Source organism: Juglans regia, chromosome 11, assembly GCF_001411555.2.
Source record: "Juglans regia cultivar Chandler chromosome 11, Walnut 2.0, whole genome shotgun sequence".
NCBI lineage: Eukaryota > Viridiplantae > Streptophyta > Magnoliopsida > Fagales > Juglandaceae > Juglans > Juglans regia.
Genome location: NC_049911.1, coordinates 2,943,971 through 2,960,056, shown reverse-complemented (window position 1 = coordinate 2,960,056; position 16,086 = coordinate 2,943,971). Strand labels below are relative to the sequence as shown.

The following is a 16,086-nucleotide window of genomic DNA, read 5'->3' as shown; positions in this document are numbered from 1 at the left end:
TCTTTGCCTTTGGACTTTAGTGAATCAGAAGAAGTTGTACCAGAAGATAGTGGAAAGAATGAAGAAGGAATGGAAGTTTCATTCCATGCCTTGTCTGGCTGCATTAACAGCAACTCGATGAAGCTGTTAGGGACAATTGGTGCTGTTCCTGTTGAGATATTGGTGGATTCTGGATCCACACATAATTTCCTTGACCCTCTTGTTGCTCAGGCAGCTAACATTAAGGTTGATGATACTACAAAACTGCAGGTTCGAGTTGCTGATGGAAATTCTCTTTATAGTCAAGGAAAATGTGAAGAGTCTCTTAAGGTTCAGGGTTCTAAATTTCTAATCCCATTTCATGTTCTGGAATTGGGAGGATGTGATGTGGTTCTTGGTGTTCAGTGGTTGAGGACTTTGGGACCCATTATTTGGGATTTTTCTACAATGTCTATGACTTTTTCTGAAGGACAGTCTGAAATGCAATTGAAGGGAGTCTGGGATGCTAAATTGAGGTTCTGCCAAGGTAGGGAATGTTTTAAATCTTCCTTAGTTACCCAACAAGGGTGGCTGTTACAGATGGTAGCACATGAACCTGCTCAAGCAGGAAACTCTTGTCTAGAAGAGGTAGCTGCAGTAGTAGATGAATTTTCTGATGTCTTTGCTGAGCCTGCTGGTTTGCCACCTCGAAGAAGTTTTGATCATAAAATCCTTTTGCAAGACAACTCCCCTCCCATTTCAGTAAGGCCCTACAGGTACCCCCATTACCAAAAAACTGAAATAGAAACCATTGTTAAAGACTTACTCAAATCTGGGGTAGTAAGGCCTAGTCAAAGCCCTTTCTCTTCACCTGTTCTTTTGGTGAAAAAGGCAGATGGCACATGGAGAATGTGCATTGATTACCGTGCACTTAATAAAGTTACCATCAAGGACAAGTTCCCAATACCTGTCATTGATGAACTTCTTGATGAATTGTTTGGAGCAAACATGTTTTCAAAGCTGGACCTTAGGTCTGGGTACCATAAGATTCGGGTCAAGGAAGAGGATATTGAGAAAACAGCCTTTCGAACTCATGAGGGCCATTATGAGTTCTTAGTAATGCCTTTTGGGCTTACTAATGCACCTGCAACTTTCCAAGGTTTAATGAATGAAATATTTAAACCTTTTCTAAGAAAGTTTGTTTTGGTGTTTTTTGATGATATTCTTGTATATAGTCCCTCCTTGGCTGATCATTTGGAGCATTTGAAGGTAGTGTTGGGAGTTTTAAGGCAGCATACTTTGTTTGCTAAGAGGTCAAAGTGTAAGTTTGGTTTACAAGAAATTGATTATTTGGGTCACTTAATTTCTGCAAGAGGGGTGAGAGCAGATCCTTCTAAGTTGGCAGCTATGCTTGATTGGCCCATACCTGGTTCCTTAAAAGCTTTGAGAGGTTTCTTAGGCCTCACTGGGTATTATAGAAAGTTCATCAGGAACTATGGCACCATTGCAGCACTCTTAACAGATTTGCTCAAGAAAAATGCATTCAATTGGTCAGAACCAGCAACTCGAGCATTCCAGAAATTAAAGGAGGCAGTGACTGAGCCTCCTGTTTTGAGACTTCCTGATTTTACAAAATGTTTCACAATTGAATGTGATGCCTCGGGCATTGGTCTTGGAGCAGTCCTTATGCAAGAAGGACAGCCCATTGCTTTTTATAGCAAAGGTCTAAAGGGCAAGGCCTTACTGCTTTCCACTTATGAAAAGGAGCTTTTAGCTCTTGTTTCTGCAGTTTCTAAGTGGAGACCTTATCTGTTAGGGCAATCTTTTAAGATTAAAACAGATCAACAGGCACTTAAACATCTCCTTGAGCAAAGAGTGGGTACTGAATTCCAACAAAAGTGGTTATCAAAGTTGTTAGGGTATAACTTTACCATTGAGTACAAGCGTGGCAAGGAAAATATAGTTGCTGATGGGTTATCCAGACAGTATGAAGATGATGGTGCTGTGCTGGCTTTAATTACTTTTCCCACTCCTTTATGGATTCAAGAATTAAAGGATAGTTATAACCTATCCAGTGAGCTAGTTGAGATTGTATCTAAACTGAGTTCTGGGCTGTTGGGCCCTAAACATTACAGCTTGCAACAAGGGTTACTATTGAGAAAGGGCAGATTGGTCTTGGTTCCTACTTCTTCCTTCAAGTTGAAGATTCTTGACTATCTTCATAACAATCCTCAAGCTGGACACGTGGGTTATAAGAAGACTCTCCAGAAAGCTAGAAGAGAGTTTTATTGGCCAGGCATGAGGGCTGATATTCGAATCTTAGTGAGGGAATGTGCCATTTGTCAGACTAGTAAGCATGAAACAGTGAAGCCTGCAGGTCTTTTACAGCCATTATCCATTCCTCATTCTCCTTGGTTAGACATAGCCATGGATTTTATTGAAGGCCTTCCTCACTCCCACGGGTTTTCTGTCATTCTGTCTGTTATTGATAGATTGACTAAGTTTGCTCATTTTTTCCCTTTATCTCATCCATTTACAGCAGCTAAAGTGGCTCAAGTTTTTTTCTCAGGGGTGTTCAAACTTCATGGAATGCCTAAGTCTATTGTGTCTGACAGGGATCCACTTTTCACAAGCTCCTTTTGGAAAGAAATGTTTCACCTCCAAGGGGTCTTACTTCATTATAGCTCAGCTTATCACCCACAATCTGATGGGCAAACCGAGAACTTAAACAAAAATGTGGAGGGCTATTTGAGGTGTTATGTGAGTGATAAACCCAAGGAGTGGAGTAATTGGCTGTCCATGGCAGAATGGTGCTACAATACAACACCCCATTCCTCAATAGGGATGTCCCCTTTTGAAGCTCTTTATGGATATGCGCCCCCTAAGCTGCTGACTTATGTGCCTGGGACCACTTCTAATGCAGCTGTGGATCAACAATTGAGGTCCAGAGATGAGCTCTTATCCTTGTTGAGGGATAACATCCAAAAAGCTCAACATCGAATGAAATTCTTTGCTGATGCTAAGAGGATTGAGAGGGAGTTTCAGATTGGTGACTGGGTTTTCTTACGGCTTCAACCATATAGACAGAAGACAGTAGCTTTAAGGCATAATTTGAAGCTCTCTCCGAGATTTTTTGGTCCATTCCAAGTGTTGGAAAGAATTGGGTCTGTGGCATACAGATTGGACCTCCCTAGTTCATCTAAGATTCATCCTGTTTTCCATGTTTCTTGCCTCAAAAAGAAACTGGGACAAGGTGTTTCTCCTTCACCAGTCCTTCCTCCAGTTGATACACAAGGGAGAGTACAGCCCGAGCCTGAAGTCATCCTTGAGAGAAGGATGAAAAGAGTTGGGAATCAAGCTGCAACCGAGGTTTTAGTTAAGTGGGTTGGTGCCCCGAGTGAGGACAGTTCTTGGAAAATTTTGTGGAAGTTGAGGAACTTGTATCTACACCTTGTGGGCAAGGTCCTTTGATGAGGTGGAAAATGATAGGGCCTTGTGGACAAGGTCCTTGAAGGGGTGGAGAATGTAAGGAACAGAAGGTGAATAGCATGGCAGTGGTGTGAAGTTTAGCTTCGGAACGAAATAAGAGTCGAAACGGTGCGTAGCATTCATAACTGAAATAACAGAACAACTTAAGTGAAACGGTGCGTATTAACCAGAGGCAAGCGTAACGGAATTAACTGTCTGAAACACTATCGATGGGTTAACGACGACGTTTCAATCTTCTTCTTATTCTATAAATAGCATTGTAACCAGCAGAGCTGGTATCGAATTCTATCTCAGTGAAATTCTTCATTTTCTTGTAAGGAGGTTTAGGGTTCCTCGAAAACCCTTATCAAGAATTAATAAACTGGTTCTTGATTTTTACATACTGTATTGCGAGTACGAGAGCTTAGTTCTTAAACAATTCTGCTGCATTCCTTTGTTCTGGTTTGGTACCTTACAAGATGTTAAAGAGCAATAGTTCTAGAGCATCTTTCAAATGAAAGGGTGGTGAAAGACTTGGGAGGTGTCTGAACAAGGGACCTGAAATTAAATCCGACCTATATCAGGAAAAAAAAAAAAAAAAACAAGAGTTCAGGGAAAGGACACGAGAGGACCACCTCCATAATTGAAAATAAATGAAATTGATGGATGGAGTAGTTTATATTTCACTGAACTGCCAACATATAAAAGCCAAACAAGAAGGCAGGCCATAGAAAGCTAGTGGAAACAAGCAATGCAGAACACACGTGGATGTGGCACAAGACAGATCTGCAAAAAGCAAAATACATACTAGCTATAGGTTTAATTCTCCAACGGTAGATTTTCTGCTTCGATGTGGCTTGTGGCCAATCATGATGCACAAAATCTAACAATAGAACACTGGCCCACTTCTACCATAAAAGCAACAAATATTAAAATTACCAGAATACTGTTATTTTATCAGGCAAATTACAAAGCCATTTATCACTCTCTTCATAGTTCATACGGCCATTATCTTCAACCATATCAGTTGGCGGGTATCCATTGCAGCTCAATGCCATAGTTCCAAGAAACAAAAGATGCTCCAGGCTTCATATCCACTACAGAGGTATAAGCAGTACACCCTCCAGCCCTGACCCTAATCATATGTGAGGTCATGGAAGAATCTTTCAAGAAATGGCAGCAAAGGGTATTTATACACCCACTTCCCTCCTCCACCTTCTCCTCAAACTGCCTACAAATGCTGTTTGAGGAACAGTTGAGAGGAGACCTGAGCAGGGCTGCAGTGCAGTTCAGCAGCATCACAGTGTTGTGAGTAGAGATGTTGAAGGGCAAGTTCTCGTCAAGTCTTAAGCCTTCTGAAGTGAAATCAGAAGAATAACATGTGTTTTCCTGTATTGAGGGTGGGCTTATAATGAGTTTATAAGCACTAGGGTTGATGCTGAGGATCTTGTAGTAAAACCCTCGTGCAGATAAGAACCCTAGAATGCCATTGTTGCAGTAGACTCTATACCTAGAGTCTCCACAGTTATCATCAGTGCTAAGTGGGTATGGAACTTCAAGGCTTCCACATTTAGGGCAAGCATTGAATGCAGCTGAGACATTGGTTACTAGAATGAGAACAACAAACATCAGAACCATCCTCACTGAATTGTTCATTGTTAGGACTAGGGAAAAAGACTAGATGGAAGCAAGAAATGCGTAGAGCAAGGTGTCTATATATACAGCAAATCACGAAACTTGGGACCATTGAAATTATATAATGATATCTGTGTACAATTTGTGGAAACCCTTAAATTTGGAAACCCCATCAAAGTGGAAGTTCTTTTAGTGCATCATCATCGAATCAAAGACAAGATGCGTGCCCGTGTCTCGGCTTTATTGGAGAGATTAAGAGCCACCGCTGTATTCCCACTCACAGAGATATAATATAATGTCCAGGTTTTGTAGTTCTGAATCTAAGTATTTAGTTTAGAGGAATGATTTGTACATATCTGACAAATTTTATATAAATCTTTGTAAAATAATAGATTTCACCCTAAAAAAATATAAAAAAAATTATTATTTATTAGTAAGATACGTTGTTTTACAAAAAATTTATATAAAATTTATCTTTTTGAAATTTATATATAGTATTACTCATTAATTTAAAGCGGTCTGCTCACAATATATACCTACCTTTACAACCTAGAGCCAGTAAGTAATGATGAATTATGGTCCACCTGTCATTGAACTAGAGCCAGTAATTAGTAGGCATAACTTACATGGAGAAAGATGGAGCTGAGATATGGTTCATAAAAAGTGCTGACATGACAGTCAGTTTGGTGTGTCGCTTTATAAATATATTTTTGTCTAATAAAACTGCTTATAATTAAGAATATTAATGCTCTTATCAGCATATATCCCAGCAAAATGAACCGTGCATGATTTCGACATTGACATTACAGAAATCCTGTGACAGAAGAATGATTTGGTATATATAAATAGATATCTGCTTCCTTGATCACAACTTTTGCAGGAGGCCCGTGATGAGCAAGTTAAGCAAAAATGCTCTATAGTACGTACAAGGGGAATAAGAAAGCTGGTGATCAATCAGTGATGATCTCCACCATAGTCGTTGATCTTCATTTGTTATGGGTTCCTGTTTATGGTTCTCAGATGATAATTTAAAGCCAACACGTACTGTAAGGGACAATGGGATCATTTAAAATAAAACCAGACACCGATCCCACTTTCCTTGAATAGAGTTTTTGGGTGCCACCTGCCCTATGAAGGGCTCCCCATTTCCTAAAGTGGTCTGCGTTATATATTTATAATAATGCTGGTGCATGGGGCATGCTGCGCATGTCAATGACGTCATTTGGCCATTATTAAAGAGTGCATGCAAGAGCTATATATATATAAACATTTTTTTGGCCATATATGTGTAGATAGGCCGGACATATATATTCCTTTACTAGCTAGGTTAACTGAACTTTGATAGTGCATGCATGGTAATAAACAATATAATCATTTACTTAATTAGAATGCCTTGACCAACCATGATATTTAACCTCGCATTAACCCTAATATCATTAATGGTACTCAGTTATTTTGTTAGTAATTTGCATGCATTGACATGAGTATTCAAATGAAATAACGTACAAATTGACGTATTTTTGCTTTTAGAATTAAAGGTGTAATATTCTAATTTGACCCCACCAAAACCAACTCAAACCAGTCATTTTAATCATCAGAATCATGCATTGATGAACCTTAAAAACAGGACCGGATGAGCCTGCGACCACCTGCACCTTAATTATGCAATAAATCAACATGAATATTCATCAATATATAGATCAAACGTACAGTACTTTTCTGCAGTGCTGGAAGAATAAATATATGCACTGTCCAATGAGATACAGACCAAGATGAGCTAGCAAAGATGCATGCTAGCTACAGAAGAGTTTCGATATTCCATGTTGCTTTTTAGTTTGAAAGGAAAGTTTGAAAAAAGGAAACAGTAATATTTAAGAACACTAACTTGACGATTTGATCTATATATAATGAATATGTTATAAAAAACAGACCTGACTGGATCAGATCAGTACTGTATGTATGTATGCATCTATGTAGGTTTCAATTTCATTGATCTATGAATACGATTTGATCTACATTGCATTCAGCTACCTTTCGAGCTCTAGGCTTCGAGAAGGGGGTTGCGAGTCGCGACAGTGTGGGTAGTGGGGACTCGGGAGGGGTTTAAGCCTCCGAAAGATCAAATTTTGCAGTGGATTTGACTTTGTTATCCTATAATGTGGCTCATGGAATTTAGATGAAGATTACTGACGTGTCGGCTTTTCATTTATTGTCGTTGAGGGTCTGAGAACGGCTTAACCGTCTAGAAGAGGGACTGATTTTTATTAGGCAAAGTAAAGAAAATGTCTTCAAAGAATTTAGCTGACAAATTAAACGGATACGGATATAGGAGAGAACCAACATTAATATTGTTTAAAACTCAGTTTTAAATTGAGATTATTTTTGTAAAATAATAATGCTCTTATAACTATTTTACAAAAATACCCACATTTAAAATGGAATTTTAAAAAAATTACAAAAAATATCCGCATCCGAACAATAAAAACTTTATATTGTACAATTACTTTTGCGTATTTTTTTAGTACTACTCCACTGAAGTGATTGGCTGTGTCACTTTTTTTTAATATAAAATAAATGATGAGCTCCGTCACATCAGTGAAGTGCATAAAGAGTACGCAAAAGTGACTACTGTATGTAACATAATTGTTTAAAGGTTATGCTTTGAAGTTGTTCCTATTTCGCAACCCTTCTTTTGGTTCTTGGAAATACTGAAGGGGAGTGAAAAGAAAGGCTTATAAAATTGTTCCAGAATACCTACAAATGAGGCTACCCACAAGCATATAAGAAAAAAGATGCAGAACTCTATTTCTTTGACAATTATTCCGTAGCCAGAATCCAATGTTCTTTCCAAGTGCACGAGGTTTTTATTAACTCAAACAAGAATTTTCACACCCAACTTTCTTTACCACGCATTACAGCAAGTATTCGAATCTTACAAGTCAAGACATCAACTAAATCTATCAAACTGAAAATTCCAACAACGATCCAACTGTATTACCTTTCAACAAGCCAAAGAAAGAGTACATTTGTAGAAAAATAGTGATCATCAGTCTCACGAGTTCATAGCAGATCCCATCAATTATATCAGTTTTTTCCATAAATTTACATTTACTGCCCCCAAAAGTATAAATCGTGACATCATTGACAGAGCCTGGCTACAGTCCAGTTAATTGAACAGGATATTCCTGACAAATGTGAGGCTTCAACAGCTCACTTTTTCCGTAAGTGCCACTTCCAGACCATTTCATTTGACTCTCTGCTAAGACAATCCTTCCCCTGCCAATAATAGATATATGCAACAAATAATTACATACTAACAGATAAACTTGCACCAGTCAACAACCACCATTGGGTAAAAAGTAATGAAGTCTTCTAATATAATGTTTATTTCCCAGTGGCTCTCATAGTAGTGTGAAGTAAACACTACTATACTCGAGTACCATTTCACTTGAACATTTGGTAACAAGAATACTTACGAAGATCATCGAAGGATATACTGCTAATACTTTCTCCAGTCTTTATAAGGTGGATTTTCCCTGCAAGGTTAAGCCACACAAAAAGTAATCAAACTCAGGCTTCCAAGTAAATGAAATGAAATTCTATTCTACATACCAAATCCACTTTTTTTTTTTATTATTATTGGCACCAGATATCCAGAAACAGAATCCCGACTAATCCCGGGACATACCAAATACACTCTTAACACTTCATCTTATTCCCTTTTGTGTGTTTGAGCTTGCATGCTAAACTACATTAAATAAGGTTGTTTTCTTCACCATTTTGCTATTGTATCTCGACACTTCAGAACCCATGTAGGACACTGAAAGTCATCTTTTTCTCCTTGTTATATTTATCTATCAAACAGGTCGAAAAATGACACACGCTTCAAAGATCCACGAAAAATGAACTCAAGGGTAATGGATGCAGGCGTATGTGAAGAGGTGCAAGAGACATCAAATTGCACCGAAGAAAACTGAGAACAGTAACATCGTCTCTTTTTAAAGGATAACATACCATCACGACGAACACATATCTCTGGTATATTTTTAACTTCACCATTAATGCTATCATTGTAAACTCTTGTTTCAATGTCTCCCTCAACATAAACAGAAGAGCTGCAATAAATCTTCAAGCATTAGATAGAGATATTAAAAAGATTAACGGAGTTCTCAAAAGAATGGATACGCACTTTTTAATGAGTTGTTGTACCGCATAAGCTCCAAGCAGTTCATTATGCACAGCAATTCGATGCCACTGAGCAGGTTTTGGCAAGTCTTTTGCTCCTAGATTTCTTTGGTCAAACATGCCCCCAGTCCCAACCGTAAAGATGGTTACCATTCGGCCATTTCTTAAGATCTTCTGCACAGGTGCTTGCCCAACTTTTCCACATATAATTGCCTGTATAAAAATACTAAAAGGTGGGTCAAATTATTCACTGGATTAAATGCATGAGAGCAGAATCAAATTCAGTGTCAAACGTGAGGAAACATAAAGGAATAATATATTGAATCTAAGATATTATGCATTTATGGTGTCCCAGTACCTCAAATACGTAAAAGAACCAAATGAAGGAAATTTCATGTTATTCAATGTCTTATCTTTTCATAAATTTTCTTAGAAACCAAAAACCAAAACAACAGAGACATCTTTCAATGACTCAGAAAAACAGAGTCATTCTTCATGCCTTGTGTTTCACTACAGATCCAATTTAAAAGTGGGACAATCACAAACCAGGTGCCATTGTCACAAACAATGATGCAAAACGAAAATAATTTAAATAAATAAAATAAAAATTAGGTAAGCCATGTAAATCCAATATTTGTCTCACAACATCCTTCGAGCCTATGATCAATACAATTCATTCCAATTAGGGATTCGGTTCGTTTCTCAAAAGCAAGATATGTTTTGGATCAATGGAGCCAAAAAAATAGAATGAACTAAAAGAGTTCTGAATCATGAATTAGGAAATAGGACGTATCTTGTTCAAACTTAAAAATATAGTACCACTAGTAAAAAAACCAAAGAAACACGTTGTACACCTCAACTGAAAATTAAAATCAAATATACCTTGTGGACGCCCCGAAAACCCCAACCCCTTCTAGGATCCACACCTTGGGGTTGTAGCTCCACTGCCTTGTCACCAAGAAAGGTATCAAAATCTTCTTCGACATCATCATTCTTTCCATCACCATTGTTACTATTGAATGACATAGTTGAGTACCACGGCTTTGAGCTTCTTTGCACACAAACCACTAAAACCATACAAAAAATCAGCACACAATGTCCGCCTAACATTACCATTTCCAATACTTTACTCAAAAAAACACTTTCATTAACCAATTTTTGTTATAATAAAGAAAATATAACCCTGAAAATCTTTAATCTTCTTTATGAAAATAAGGTATTTGTGAAAAATCCTCTAAGAATGAACGCGATGATTATGTCCAACGCTACAATAGATGTTATTCAAAAGGAAAATTGAACCAAAAAATAAAAAAAACAAGCCATGGATGAAAGTACATGAATTCCAACTTATAACCAGTCAATTAATAAGCAAGTCCATTCAAGTCTACACGTTTATGTGTGCGCGCGCCTGTCGAAAAGGGTATGCGACAAGGTCTTGGAATGAAAACCCAGATAAACCCATATATAGAAATGGTCTGTGATAAACTTATATCACCTAAATGACTAAACCAGAGCCATATACATGTTTTCGTACATTAATATACATACAACCATTTGAATACAAATGCATTTCAGAGAAAGAGACGAAGAGATAAAGGGAGAACCAAGAGAAGAAGTAAGTGTGGTAGAATTAGAGAGTCTCAGAATCTTCGCGAATCGCAAGGCGAGTGAACTCATTGTGGCAACGAAGAGCTCAATGATAAGCAGAAGTGCAAAGGGAGCTCAAGGGGGAGAAGGAGGGCTTTAGAGGGGAGAGGCGCCTAAGTCCGGACCATGATTTGCCCGTTGAGCTTCGGGTATAATAGTTGTATCCACACCCGGATTGCGTTTTAACGAGCAGTATGGGCCTTGGATCCAGATGCATTTGGACTATCCTTCTTTGGCCCAAGTTCTAAGCCTAAAATTGTATGCAGAAGTTGAACGTGTCTTTTATTGTTTTTTAGCCTCGTTTGTATTCACAATCTATCTCAATTCATCTAAACTCATCTTACTATTATTCACTACTATTCAGCAACTTTAACTCACAAATGTCACTACTATTCACAACCCATCTTAACTCATATTCGAATCCAAACGACAAAAGAATGGATAATGCTAGGATCCCGACTTGGGATCCCGCTCCAAAAAAATATTAAAAAAATATTATTTAATGATATTATAATTTTTTGTTTTTAAATATTTAAAAGTGTTAAAAAAATAATGTGAAAAAACAAAACAAAAAATATTTAAAACTTTATTTTTCACATAATTCTTTTAACACTTTTAAATATTTTTTAAAAAAGAAATAAAATTCACAATATTATTAAACTGAAAATGATAAGATTACAATTAGTTTACAACTAGTTTACGACTCTATTTAAAATGAATGGTAGTTAAATAAAATTGAAAAGAAAATGATAAGATTGCCCCTAATTTACTACTAATTTACTCCTCTTTTTATATTTGATTTTTTTTTAATTTTTTATTTTACTTAATAGTTAAAAAAGTGATTAATTGAAATTATCTTTTAATGAAATGTCACAATTACATTGGTCAATTTAAAATGAATTGTAAACTAATTGTAAAGTAGTTGTAGGTGTATCATTATCCTTATTAAACAATACTTTCTTAATCATTAAGTAAAAAAAAAACTAAAAAAAAATAAAAAATATTGGAGTGGGACATTGGAGCGAGATTCCCCACCGGGATCCCTATCATTTTCTTTAAAGGAAAATGCTAAATGTAATTAAGAAAAATTTTCAAAAAACTTACTTCTCCACATATCAGTTATTGATATGTTGAGAAGTAAAAAACTTACCCTGTATTTTAGTATATTTTAATTGAAATATTATTTTAATTAATTTAAATATTGGTTTTCTTGCTTTAAATTTATTGGATTTTTTGTTGGATTTATTTTATGATTTTTAAGTTATGAAATTTATTATTATGTGCTTTTTTGATATTAATTATTGTTTTGCATTTAAATTACTATTTATTTTAAATTAGTTTAACGTTGGAATTTAAAATTATTGTATTGTTAAATTTTTATTTTTATTATTTTATTTTAACTAGTCTCTATTTTTAAATTATTTTATTTAACTTACTATTTTAAAATTCTTTTTATTAAATCAGTTTTATGATCCAAATTGTGAGAAGACCTCGTTTCTTTCCAAAACTTTTTATTTTTCTCTTTTCCTTTCTCCTCTTTTCTCTTTTTCCCTTTTTCTCTTGCTTTTCCTATGCTTCTTTCCAATGTTTTGAATATCGTACTAGAAGGCGTACCGGTCAAGGTACTGAAATGAAATATTTCGATACCGATACTATTTCGTGTACCGTTTCAGAATAGTCAATATATGAATAAATTATATATATAAATTATATTCTAAAATAATAGTTTATATATGAATAAATTATATATAAATACATATATATAAATTATAAATAGCTTAGTCTGAATTGGGGGTCAAAAAATAGACTTGTAGTTTGAAAAAATGAAAAAAAAAAAATTAAAGGCCGGAACCGGCAGAAATATAGGTCGGTACAGGCCGAAATTGAGGTTAGTACCGGCCGGTATTTGGGCTGGTACGAAACATATATGGTACCTATACCGACTTAGCGGTCGGTACGGAAAATTCCGGCCGGTATGGTATGAAATTGAAAACAATGCTTCTTTCTCCTCCCGCACGCAACAACCCCCTCGCCTCTCCCCGTCCATTTCTTCGTCCGCCCAGTGAGCCGCCGTGCGCCGTACTAGGCATAACAGTTCTCCATCTGTTCTCAAGGTTTGTACATAACACATTGATCTATTGATCTCAGTTTTTGAAATGTCAAACAAAGTTGTGTTTTCCATAAAACATGAAGATCACATGGAGAAACATTCGACTGGGAAAGATCAGTTTCTGAAACATCCAAGAAAGAAAGACTCAGGATTTGCAGAGGAAAAGAGAGCAATCCAAGCAGCCAAAACATTGAATCCTAAAAATCCTTCGTTCCTGCGTTTCTTGCGGCCCCATAATATACGAAAAAGTTTTATGGTGAGCCTCCACATGATGCAATGCAAGTTAATGTTCAAATACTTTCTTGAATATATGCTGATGAGTTGCAGTTCTTCTTTGTTGTGCACTATGTGCCTGCTAAATTGGTGTGGCTGCACAACCACCCTTGGTCTTTTTGTTTCTCAATTTTTTTAAAATTTTGATAGTTTGGTTTTTTTTTTTTTTAACAAAATTTTTTATTGTTATTTAAATTCTTTTTTCTTTAACACTCATTTTTAAGGTTTGGATTTATATGCATTTTTTTAAAAATTTTTAAATGATTTATGTTTATTATATGTTTTTTAATTTTTAAAAGGCTTCTTATATTTTTTATATTTTTTCTGCCATGTGACCTGCCATGTACCTTCAAGTGTGAAAACATGGCATGCCATGTAAATTTCCTTGAAATTATTTAATGAAATCTGACAGAGGATTTTTCTTTTTTTTTAGATAATAAGAGAATTTATTCCATGTAAATAGGCAGAGCCCAAGATCTGCAGAGGATTCTTATTAAAATAAATTAAATTACTAGTTTAAGGAGAAAAATCTGAGTAGCTAAAAGATAATTGTGCAAAACTCAAAGATTGTTGTACATAACATAACGCTAACTATTTCTATATTTTTTTTTTTGCTTGTAGGTGAAGTCCTCTTGATTGCCGGTGTTATATTGGTGGGTCTGTTTGCTCTCCAACATTGTGGCACCCACAAAGTAAAATTTATTTTTGCACCGGTTGTGATCATCTGGTTGGTATCGATTTTTTCCATTGGGCTGTACAACACTCTACATTGGAATCCAAAGATTGTGCGTGCAATTTCCCCACATTATATTATCAAGTTTTTTAGTGAGAATGGTGAAGATGGCTGGATTTCTCTTGGAGGGATTCTTCTTTCAATAACCTCTATGTTGCATCTGGAAATTGTTAGAATATTATCTGGCTTGCATGATATTTTTACTTGGTTGTGACATAAGTTGGTGCAACTCATCTTTGTAGTTCTGGTTGGGTTGAAGTTTTGTTTATTAGAGACAAAATGTTCTTGCTACCTTAGCATATGATCAGAACTGGGGATGTCACTATTTTTAATGCACAACTACTAAGCTTTTTTGGGTCTCACCAGGTACTGAAGCTATGTTTGCAGATCTTGGTCATTTCACTGCCTTGTCAATAAGGGTAAGTTTATAAATTAAACTGTGTTTTATGCTTAGAATATACAAATGGGCAGAAATGGGAGGTTGTAGATATGGGTTACTTACATGAGTGAGGGATTCACGTGCTTTTCCCATTTGGCAGCTCTCTTTATTGAGTTCCAAATGAGGTTCATAGATTATTTGTTGAAGCTGATTCTGCAAAAACTCAGTAATGAAATAGGTCTACATGGTCTCAATTTTAGATTTTAAGGCCTCTTCATATAGATTTCTATAAGTTGGCAATTTTGATTTTTTTCTCTGTGCAGCTTGCATTTGCATTTGTTATATACCCTTGTTTAATAGTGCAAATACATGGGTCAAGCTGCTTTCCTTTCAAAAAATCTGAAATCCATTCCAGAAAGTTTTTATGACTCAATTCCTGGTTAGTTTATTCTGAAGTTGAATGATACCAGTTCCAAAGTTTTGTTCATAATCTCAACTTGATCTTACTTGTTTTTTATCCTTGCCTGTACTGCAGAACCTGTATTCTGGCCTATCTTTGCTATTGCCACCCTTGCAGCAATTGTTGGGAGTCAGGCTGTTATTACTCCTACTTTCTCCATCATCAAGCAATGTCATGCCCCTGGTTGCTTTCCCCGAGTCAAAGTTGTGCACACCTCAAAACACATATATGGGCAGATCTACATCCCAGAAATAAACTGGATACTCGTGGTCCTTACTCTTGCCATAACAATTGGATTTCGAGACACAACTATAATCGGAAATGCTTATGGTAAGTAATGCTTTGAAAGAGCTTCTCACGGTGTCTCTCTCTTTGGATTGATATATATGGGTCTTGAACATGCAACCACACACTCTGCCTTGTTTCTACCAGTTTGAATTACAGCTCATTGGCCTCTATGTTTGTTCTAATATCCAAAGATAATTAGCTTCTAGTTGTAATCATATACCTTGTGTTGATTTAGTTATTTTGAGAACGTCCATTCTCTCTCACTATCTCTCTACAAAAGATACCACCATTATTGCTCAATGTTTACTCTTGAAATGACAGCTTTGCTGGAGTTATGATTATTTACATGGTTTGTGATATTTTAGATGAGCAGGCAGGAGATTAGAACATTGGGCTAGTGAATCTACCACCTTCCCCTTCATATAGACAACAACTTGATATCTACATAAAAGGGGGTTGCATGGCGAGTATAGCGAAAAGATCAGGAATCAGTAATATAAGTTACATAATCAGGTACATAAAATCACCATATGCCATGACCATATATAAAAATAGACAAAAAACGAAATTAATGATAATGAGAAGAAAACCTTTCTAAACAACTAAATCAAATGGTCATGTATTATAAATTTCTTAAATTCCTAATGCTCTAAAAATACCACCCTCATAAGGAACTCAAATATCATCTAATTCACCACAGATCATGCATCTTTTACTTTGATAAAAAAAAAAAAAACAAACTGTATTTTTTCTAAATTCTTTGAGAGAAAACTAATAGAATAAGTCTTGTAAGTAAAATTGTAAATACATGTAGCACTACTCTAAACTAATAAGTTTAACCAACTACATAAAGTACTTTAAAAATAATCACCAAATAAATCAAGAGAAATACTTTAACCATAAAATAATTACACAAAAATAAATTCACAAACTGATGTAACTTGATATGA

General features: G+C 35.9%; 2 protein-coding genes and 1 long non-coding RNA gene across 3 annotated transcripts; 1 reads left to right on the top strand and 2 right to left on the bottom strand.

The window, feature by feature from the left end:
- Positions 1–4,101: 4,101 nt before the first annotated feature.
- Positions 4,102–5,096, bottom strand: LOC109005261 (wall-associated receptor kinase-like 20). The gene has a single exon (XM_018984099.1). The coding sequence runs from the start codon at positions 5,080–5,082 to the stop codon at positions 4,450–4,452; it is 633 nt and encodes a 210-aa protein (XP_018839644.1). The 5' UTR covers positions 5,083–5,096; the 3' UTR covers positions 4,102–4,449.
- Positions 5,097–8,011: 2,915 nt separating this feature from the next.
- Positions 8,012–11,044, bottom strand: LOC109005262 (single-stranded DNA-binding protein, mitochondrial). Its single transcript, XM_018984101.2, has 6 exons — positions 10,851–11,044; positions 10,129–10,313; positions 9,251–9,459; positions 9,076–9,176; positions 8,538–8,597; positions 8,012–8,337 (listed from the first exon to the last, which is right to left on the bottom strand). Exons 1-6 carry the CDS (start codon positions 10,921–10,923, stop codon positions 8,321–8,323), a joined length of 645 nt encoding a protein of 214 aa, XP_018839646.1. The 5' UTR covers positions 10,924–11,044; the 3' UTR covers positions 8,012–8,320.
- Positions 11,045–12,880: 1,836 nt separating this feature from the next.
- On the top strand, positions 12,881–15,436 carry LOC109005260. The gene is made up of 4 exons (XR_001998444.2): positions 12,881–13,259; positions 13,898–14,428; positions 14,712–14,827; positions 14,924–15,436. It is a non-coding gene; the product is annotated as an uncharacterized LOC109005260 (long non-coding RNA).
- The last annotated feature ends 650 nt before the right edge of the window (positions 15,437–16,086 follow it).